Genomic DNA, 10366 nt, shown 5'->3' with positions numbered 1-10366 from the left:
ACAATCCCACGGGCCGCCACACAGGCCTAGCTCCGTCCGTGTCCACAGCCACCCAGGCTGGGGCTCCTGCTCTCTTCAAGTTTCAGCTCACTCTGAAGTTACAAAAAGGGAAATGCATTGTCTGTGCTGCTTGACCAGCCCACCATGTTTGTTCAGGGGGTAGAGGTCACACATCCTATCATCAATGGTTTGGTCCATCACAGGGCTCCAATATGTCTGCCAGCCACAGTAGATGAAGGGATCCCCTGCTGTAAAGAACAATGACTATTCCTTCACTGGCCAATGCAATTACAGATTAGATACACAACTCTGGAAAGAAGAGGACAGGCTATTTACATAATCACATTAGATGCCAAGACTACAATTGTATGAGAGAGACACATTGAGACCAGTAGCTCCCCCAAGAAAATACATGAATTACAACTAATACAACCAGGGAAATATACATATCATGACATAGTATCACAGCATATACAGTGAGAGGGTAAATTACATCTTCACAGTGATGTTGGCCACAAAGCCCCCCATGCAGTATGATATTCCCCACAAAGCCCCCAATGCAGTGTGATGTCCCCCAAAAAGCCCCCCCATGCAGTATGATGTCCCCCACAAAACCCCGCATGCAGTATGATGTCCGCCACAAAGCCCCCCATGCAGTATGATGTCCCCCACAAAGCCCCCCATGCAATATGATGTCCCCCACAAAGCCCCCCATGCAGCCCATGCATTGTGATGTCACTCCAAAGACTCCCACACAGTATGTCCCTCACAAAGCCCCCCACGCAGTATGCTGTCCACAACAAAGTTTCCCACACTGACTAAATGAACACATAGAAGAGACGTGGGCTTCCAGGATTAGGCTGGTGTAACCTGTTGGGCATGTTAATAAAAGTATAATGAGTGTACACAAAGTGACCATAAATAGCTAAAGATAAAGAAGCAATGTACGGTATATACAGTATATGCCCAGAAATGGACAAGAAAAAAATACCATCTTGTTTTAATAGTTTTGTTCTATTGTATGCAATGCATCAAGCAGTACACAGGGGCGTGACTGTCTGGGGGCTGCAATCGTACCCAGGCCCTGAAGCCTAAGGGGCCCAAAAGGTCTCATTGGCTCATATGAAAATACTATCACTATTAAAGACCTGTGACAGTTGGGGGGTCCTGTTGGACATTTTGTATTGGGGACAATGAGCGTCAAGTTACTCCCCTGCCCCACATTTGAACAATTCCATAATTTAGTAGGATGAGGAATAACCAGATAAATACTTTGTAATACTTGTAAGTATCTCAGTGCCATAAGTTGATAAGTAATATTGTGACCTTCCCTTTCCTGCCATAGAATCAACTGGGCCATCATTGATAGTTAAAGGGTTAATAAGAACATATCAAGTCAAATATCCGGGGTTGGGTGGGTTACTCATATTTAGTTTCATAGTATGCCTTTTTATCTCCAGATGGAGGGAATTCCTTCTTGTCTATTTAGGGAATTTTACATGGATTAGCATTTAATCTTATTTTTTTGTAGGAGCCATTTATGTTCTTTTACAATGTAATCATGCCCCCCCTCCTTTAGGTGTCTCTTCTCAAGAAGAAATAAATGTAATTCCTGTAATCTTATCCTCGCAGCCAAGATCATCAGTGCCCCTTATCAGTTTTGTGGCTCTTCTTTGTGCCACCATTAGTGGCAGAGCCCCCCCATTACTCCTTCCCCTATTGGACATTCAACTGTATCGGCATAATTTATGCCGATACAGTTGAAAGCAATGGTGAAAAAGGGAGCGCTCCGCTCCGCTCCCTCCTCCATCATTTTCTCTCTGTGTCTGAGATCTGACAGCTCAGCGCGGTGGGCATGATTATGCTAGTTCATCACGCCCGCTGTGGTGAGCAGTGAAGGCAATGCTTCAGAGCGCGCTCCAAGAATACCGGAGCAGCACGGGAATGAGGAGAGGTGAGTATTTATTTTTTTAATCAGTGAATACACTGTGGTGGCCATAATACTGTATCGAGTACTATGGGGGACATTTTACTATATGGAGGACTATGGGGGTGCATTATGCTATATGGAGGACTATGAGGTGCATTGAACTATATGGAGGATGCATTATACTATATAGAGCACTATGGGGTGCTTTGTACTATATGGAGAAATATGGAGTCCATTGTATTATATAGCGGAGTATGGGGTGTGTTGTACTTATTGGATGACAATGGGGTACATTGTACTATATGGTGGACTATGCGGAGTGCATTGTACGGGGTGCATTGTACTATATGGAGAAATATGGAGTGCATTGTATCATATGGCGGAGTATGGGGTGTGTTGTACTTATTGGATGACTATGGGGTACATTGTACTATATGGTGGACTATGCGGAGTGCATTGTACGGGGTGCATTGTACTATATGGAGAAATATGGAGTGCATTGTATTATATGGCGGAGTATGGGGTGTGTTGTACTTATTGGATGACTATGGGGTACATTGTACTATATGGTGGACTATGCGGAGTGCATTGTACTATATGGAAGATTATGGGGAGTGCATTATACTATATAAAGGGCTATATGGAGGGTATTATAATATTTCGAGAATCATATGGGGGCTATTATACGGTATTCAAGCAATTATAAAGTGAAGGTTTTTGTGGGGTCCATGATACTGTGTGGGGGCCACTTCACTGATTGGAGGGGTAGTTGGAGCCATTATTCAGTGTGGAGAGGTGTGGGGGGCCTTTAAACTGCATGGAAGCCTGTGTGGGGGTCACAGTTGGGAGATCATACTGTGTTGCGGTCACCATACTTTACCGGAGGAGTTGAGGGAAGTTCAGTAGTGTCATTATACTGTTCGTGTGGAGGAACTCACTGTGGGGATATTATACAGTGTCTGGGAGGGAAATTTTGTTGGTATCATGCTTAATGGGTGCAATGAAAGAGGAATCTAGGGGCTTCTATAGGAGGAGAGTTACGGTACTTTGTAAAGGGTGCTTTACACGCTGCCACATCGCTAACGATATATCGTCGCGGTCACGGTGTTTGTGACGCACATCCGGCGTCGTTAGCGACATCGCAGCGTGTGACAGCTAGGAGAGATGATCAACAATCGCAAAAATGGCAAAAATCATTGATCTTGACACGTCGCTCCTTTTCATAATATCGGTGGTGGTGCATGCTGCTGGTTGTTCGTCGTTTCTGCGGCAGCACACATCACTATGTGTGACACTGCAGGAGCGCCAAACATCTCCTTACCTGCGTCCACTGTCAATGGGGAAGGAAGGAGGTGGGTGGCATGTTTCGGCCACTCATCTCCGCCCCCTCCTCTTCTATTGGACGGCCATTTTGTGACGTCGCTGTGACACCGAAACGCACCTCCCCCTTGAAGGAGGGATTGTTCGGCAGCAACAGCGACGACGCAGAACAGGTATGTGCGTGTGACGCTGCTGTAGCGATAATGTTCGCTACGGCAGCAATCACCACATATCGCACCAACGAGGGGGGCGGGTGCTATCGCGCTCAACATCACTAGCGATGTCGCAGCGTGTAAAGCACCCTTTAGGACTGTATAGTTGTAACAGATGCTGTCTGCTCAGACATCATCATGATACCTGATCTGTGCAGGTCTTACAGGTTCTGCACACTTTATGTCTTCAGGGATCATTTTCATATCTATTTTCCAAATACCCAATAATATCAGCCCTATATAACCAGATAGCGCATTTTCTGTATATCTTCTCTTGATTTCAAATACAATAGAGAATAAGCGAGAAACAGTGGCGCTAATGTGGAAGATGGTGGGGGATCCATAGATCTCACTCCAAGTTCTCCCAAAGATTCAGTGAAATGAATATGTGACATGGAAGACACAAAATGTAAACATTTTATTTGGCAGTTTTCTCTCCAACAGGTGAATAAATAAACGGAAAAGTAACATTTTTTTATATATCTCTTTTCAGATGGACATATGCCATATGCACAAATATGTACAACTGTTAATGGAAAGGCCAGTTAACTATCAAGAATTTGTAGGTAATTTTTTTTTTTTAGAAAAAGTACAACTCTCAAAACCACTATACATGACAAATTAATGAGGGAGAAACAAGCAATGCTTCCGTTCTGGCCTTCCTAGCTTCTGAAGCCGGTCATCCAGAATTATGTCAAGAGATAGGGTTATCATGCATTTAGTTCATACTGTCCAGGTTAAAAAGTCTTTAATGCATTCGATTTTCAGTGGTCATGCGCTCAGGTCAATTATAACATGTTCGTATATTTGTGTGGCCCCCTTAAAACTTGAAGCAAACATGAAGTCGTGTTTGTCTATGGACACGTGTGTGAAAGACCTGGGGGCTTGAATGTTTAGCTCTTGGAATTTCACAAATTTTCCTTTCTCCGCATCCCAATGAAAGACCTGGGTGAAGGAATAATCACTGCCCAGGATAGCATATTTGTGGTTGTTGATCTCTAACGGTTGGAAGACCATTGACCCACGAGAAGGCATCCTTTGGATATCGGAGATGACTGAACCTCCTTCCCATTTTATAACCCTGGAATCCCCAATGAATCGAGTTAGGCAGAGGTAGACATCATCCTTGGCTGAAAAGTGTTTAACGGCATACACGTCCTCTGTGTCTGGTATCTCTGCATGCTTTGAGAAGTTGTTGTACTTCTTGTTCCACTGGTAAATAATCGGGCGTTGTGAGCTGCTGGATAGAATAAGATGTGGCTTGTTGGAAATCTCTAGATATTCCACATCCGTATCTCGATACCACATATGTACAGACTGGTGAGAATAAAATCCATTACCGTTCCACTTGTAGATGGTTGTGCAGCCAGCTTTCGAGCTATCAGCAACCACAAAATACCAGTTGTCCTCTATCCGGAAAGTCTCAATGTCATTGGGTTTCCGGATCTTAATCACTTCAATGTCTTGGATTTTGATAAATTTGTTTGCAAAAATATCTCTTTTGTAAATATGAGAGCCACCAAAGAGTTGGGCCACTATGACATAGAGCTGCTTCTCGATGACTATGGGTTTGCAGACCACGGTTGATGTGCCTATGATAATAGAGAGAACCAATCAGAGACATACAATGAACACTTAGACATCAGATTTTTCATAATCAGTTAGTTCGTCTATGATACCTGTGATGTTGTCATAGTTCCTGAAAGACATTTCCACATGATCCCACTCCAAAAAGACACATTTTCCCGTAAATGGTTGAGCAATGACCACATACTCATCGTTCATATAGGTGAAGGTGTCCACAGACAGGGACTGATAGGGTAAGGATTTGTACAAAGCAAATTCTGTAATAAACAAGGAATAACATTAATTTAAATTGATACTATAAATACGATTTCACAGGTGGTAGATACTAATTCCAATATCATTCCAGTCTGATAAATAAGAGGAGATGTGCTCATAGTGGCACCACTGCAATACCGTGTAGATGCAAACCTGTTTAGGAGGTGTTGGTTGGCTCAGAACACAACACCATAGTTCACCTGGATAGTGGTGGTTGCTGCTGCCGACTACATAGTTAATGGATAGATTTTGGGAGTCGATGGAAGCCTTGTAGGCTAAATGCTGGCAGTACTGCCGCTGTGGTAATACAATGTTGAGACATAGTAGAAGATGATTCATTAATACATTTTGGGGTCGTACCTACCATTTCTTCACGATAATAAAGACAATGCAAACATTAAAAGTTAAAATACACTTAAATGACCTGTCAAAAAATGTAAAGACCATTTCTCTGTTTGTGGGCAAGGTCAATATGGTTAGTGTCTAAAACTGACATTAAAAATAATGATGAAAATTGAAGTAAATGAAAACATTACATTCTGTGTTTTTTTTCAAAGCTGAAACTGAAGGGTTCATTTTTGGTTAAGTGCAAAGTGACGTGATTATGCATATATATGGATTACTATAGTATTAGTACCTTTTGAAACCAAATTGTTTATTTATAAAAAGCAAATGGATATAAGATGGTTGTCCAGAATGTATATCGTACAATGATAGTTGAGTATTTTGATGGCTTTCCATTATCTTGTTTGTCATATAATGCTAGTGGCATATCGAGATAGTTAATACAGTACGATGTTCCCTTTGCATTTAGAGTTATTTTAATTTCCCCATTAATTAGTTTACAAAACTTGGCGCTACTCCCGTCCCCATGGCGGTCCCAGTGGTCTGGTGGTAAGAAAAAATAATTGTTAATTAAAATGAATTCAAGTCCTTCTATTAAAAAATTAAATCTTCTATTGTGATTCTACTGTCATTTTCTAGGAAATATCTAACACATTCCACACCTAGGTCATATCTCAGGTTGGTGTACAGTGCTGTTACACCTAGATTTTTATAAAATATAGTTGCTTTCCCATCTGATATTACAAAGTTCTTTGATTAGTTGAGCAGAGTCTTTGAGATAATGGGGCAGTTGTATTACATGCACCTGTAAAATAATATCTGAGTAAGGCTGGGGCCACACGGGGCACTACTGCGATGCTCGCATGAGACTTGTCTCGTGCTGGCAGCACAGCAGGAACCGAGTGTCATACGAGTGTGCCTGCATCTGAGGTCCGACCCTGCGAGCAGACCTCAGCTGAGGGGGGCGGGCTGGCTCTCAGGAGGGGAGGGAGGGATTTCTCTCCTCTCTCCTCCGTAGTCAGCTATTGCCATTTTCGCACTGCACTGGCAATACACCGGTGTACCGCGAGTGCAGTGCGATTTTTCTCTCGCCCCATTCACTTGAATGGGTGCGAGAGAAAGAGACTCAGCTTACAATCGCAGCATGCTGCGATTGTTTTCTCGGTCCGATTAGGGCTGAGAAAATAATCGCTCATGTGTGCTGACACACAGGCTAGAATTGGTCTGAGGGGAATGCGATGTTTTCTCGCACTCCACTCGTACCGATTTTCTCACCGTGTGGCTTAGGCCTAATGGGTTAGATTGCTTGTTGTAGAATTAATACCTTATATAATAGGATGACTAGATAGATCTTTAAGAGATTTATGTATCTTTGAAAGGTGGTAGAAAATGGTCTGTTATTTGAATGATGAGGTATTTTTTTTTCTCATTTTTATTGAGGATTCCATTGGTAAAGGCGTTAGTAATTAGCTGTGAAAATGATTTTCAACTTTTGGGAAGTGGGTCCTCATAAATAATCTGACAATGATTGTGTCATGTCTGGTGGTTTGCATGGTGGTGGGTGTCATGGCACGTCTCTGTGGGTCAGGGGGGTTATTCCTTCTCATATCTCTGCATCCAAGCGAGTCCGTCGGGTCACCTATAGCCAGCGTCGGACTGGCTACCGGAGGAATCTCAAGTAATGCCAGACCTGGATTCAGTTACCTGCATTGCACTCCGGAGCTCTCACCTGAGCTCCGGAGTGCAGCCTAAACTGTACCGCAAGCGTCGAGTGACTGATTCCCTGGCGGTTGCGGTTCAGTTCATGACAGCTGCAGACAGGCCGGGCTCATCTCCGGTGCTCTCACCTGAACTTCGGAGATCTGCCCAGCCTGTCCGCAGCTGTTATAAACTGAACTGCAATCGCCGGGGAATCAATCACTCGGCGCTCGTGGTTCAGTCCTGCAAACTCTGAGATCAATCCAGGCTGCAGGTGAGAGCTCCAGAGTGCAATGCAGGTAACTGAAACCAGGCCTGGCATTACTGGAGATTCCTCCGGTAGCCAGTCCGACGCTGCCTATAGCCCCACATTGGCCTTGAGGGGTGTGGTGTCGCCTCCGCTGGTTGGTGCAAGTGCTCGCTTCGTCGGCCGTGTTTTGCACTTTAAGAGACTCACTTCAGGTTGTGGCATTGCTGGGAGGCGGGGCGCCGTCACTCCCAGCGATTATGAGGTGCAGGGGTCCCGAGAGGCCAGATCCTCTAGTGTCAGCTGTTGCCAGGAGATATGGGATGCCATGTTTTCTGGTTCAGCAAGGTTCTGGGGGTTCCTTCCAGTCAATCTTCCTCACCCCCTCCTTTGCCGCTCTGGTTTGAAGATGGAGACTGGGAGTTGCCGCAGTAGTGTCAGCTGATCCATGAGAGGACTATATAAACCCGCCATCTCCTCTGGTCACTACTGATTATTTTCAGTTGTGCTTGGGTAGGAAGGTTAGTAGTTGTGTTTCTGCTGATTTGCTCTCTGCTCTGGTCTTTTGGTTTTGTCCCTAGCCTTTCCTTATACCTGTGTAAATGGTTACTACTTTCCTTACTGGTTTTGGTGCATTTGATCTGATAGTAGCCTGTATGCCTGGCCACCAGCCACCCCGCTATTGTCACCTGAGAAGGGCTCTACCAAAGTCCCCCCCCTTCCAGGAACAGAAGGCTGGTGAAAAGTAACCCGGCCCTTAAGGGTGTACAGTTGCATGACGGCTAGCGCAAAGTGTGTCTGGCATGGTGCGTTTGCTCGCCTGCAGTCCGATCATCCCATCACTACCCTTGCATTACAGTATGTTATTGGAGAGTGGTCTATTTGCTTCCTTGGTATTTTCAGAATAATCCTGAATCACCGTACCTCCTCCTTTATCTCCCAACCAAATCCCTAATTGTTTATTTTTCTGTGTGATGATGGCTTTATATTCTTGTTTGGTCAGATTTCTCCTATTTCTGTTGTTTTTGCCCCTCATATTTTTAGACATTATGTCGTAGAATGGGTGTTTGTTGGAAATACTCTTGAAGTCTTGGGAGACTACGTCATAGAATATATCAAGTGTATGGCCTTGGCTCTCTATGGGATAAAAGTTGGATTTTGGTTTCAAATCCGTATGGAAAGTTGAGTTTTCCCCTTTAGCTTCCAGGATGTTATTTTGACATTCCCAACATTGGTATCAATCTGACACAATATAGCTGCTATGGTGCCCACGCTACCATGATAACCCATTTTGGCGTAAAAAAGATAATGGAAAGACAATAAGTTACTCGCACATCATTATGTTTAAACATAATATAATTCTGGACAACCATCTTATATCACCAGCTTTTTATAAAGAAACAATTTGGTTTCAAAAGGTGCTAATACTGTAGCAATCTACATACATAAACTATATGCATAAACACGTCATTTTTTTTCTTTAATTAAATCATGGTTTTAACCAAAAATTAACCTTCCATACTGCAATTTCAGCTTTGAAAAAAATACACATTTTAAAGGATTAAGTTACTTCAATTTGTATTATTATTTTTAATATAATTTATAGTTACTGACCACACCCACGTTTTTTGGCAGGTCATTCCAGTCTATTTAAAATTTGTATTGTCTTTATTATCAGGAGGAAGGGGTCGGCACAGCCTTGAAATGTGTTGATCCAAATAAAAAAAAATATCATCTTCTACTACGTCTCCACATCGTATTAAAACAAGGCTTGTATCAAGTTCTGATTGCTCATTATAAAATAAAAAAAAAATAAAAAACAACCTATCTTTACCTCCGTTGAGCCTCATTGCAATGTCACATGACCACTGTTGTTAATCAGTCGTAGTTGATTGTCAGCAAGCCTTTACTGTTATTTTGTGATTAAATATATGTTTAGGGATTTTTATTTTACTTTTGATAGACAACTTAGCTATGAAGAATGGGCTGGTGTCGAGTAGTGGATAAGTTTTTGTATGTTGTTGAGTGGCTATGGTACTGTAGCAAACACTGCTGTCTCCGCATTTTTTCAGAACAAAGCAGAAAGGTCTATTTCATTATTTTGTGAATCAGCTCCATACTAAACTTGCATTATGATAGCTGCCCTATAGCCCAATTTCAGCACTGGCCCCCTCCACTTCCAAACTCAAAACAGAGCGTATTATCACCCTTACTGTGTGGCAGCATAGAACGTAATAGACCAGAGGTCTGGCTTTGCTGTGGAGCTTAAAGGGAACCTGTCACCAGTTTTTAGGCCTATAAGCTGCAGCCACTATGCTATGTTGGCCGACTAGCCAGGGGAACTAAAGCCTTTGTGACTAGTCCCTGCGCTGATTATCATAAAAGATCTTTAGAAATATCCTATCCTACGTCATCAACACTCGCCAGTATTGAGGTCCTGCGCAGGCGCACTTTGATGGTCCCTGAGCAGGGCAGATCAAAGTATTGTACTGCTCCTTCACGGGACCGGCGAGTGTGTATGACGTAGGATGCGTCATGCACACAGGCTTCAGAATGTGAACGAAGATGGCCAAAAGAGGAGGCGCCGGCACCGGAGAACGAAGACGCCCATGTGACTGTTGTGCACCAGAGCGACCTTCTAGGTTAGTATTATACGTAGGATACGTCATGCACCCGGGCTACAGAAGAAGGAAGACCAAGATGGCCGAAAGAGGAGGCGCCGGACAACGGAGACGCCCATCTGACCCAACTCCACCGCAGCGCGACTGTTAG

At 43.5% G+C, this 10366-nt stretch overlaps 1 protein-coding gene across 2 annotated transcripts in view; it reads right to left on the bottom strand.

Annotated features, from left to right (window-relative positions):
* Nucleotides 1-3851: 3851 nt before the first annotated feature.
* The window catches only part of LGI1 (leucine rich glioma inactivated 1), an 85928-nt gene continuing 79413 nt past the window's right edge, over nt 3852-10366 (bottom strand). For both annotated transcript variants that reach the window (XM_075348575.1, XM_075348574.1), the window contains 2 exons: nt 5142-5306; nt 3852-5054 (listed from right to left, as the gene is read on the bottom strand). In XM_075348575.1, coding sequence (XP_075204690.1) covers nt 4234-5054; nt 5142-5306 — 986 coding nt within the window. In that variant the 3' untranslated portion in view covers nt 3852-4233. The remainder of the gene's footprint in view (nt 5055-5141; nt 5307-10366) is intronic.

Source organism: Anomaloglossus baeobatrachus, chromosome 5 (genome assembly GCF_048569485.1).
Source record: "Anomaloglossus baeobatrachus isolate aAnoBae1 chromosome 5, aAnoBae1.hap1, whole genome shotgun sequence".
NCBI lineage: Eukaryota > Metazoa > Chordata > Amphibia > Anura > Aromobatidae > Anomaloglossus > Anomaloglossus baeobatrachus.
This window is presented reverse-complemented; position numbering and strand designations above follow the sequence as displayed.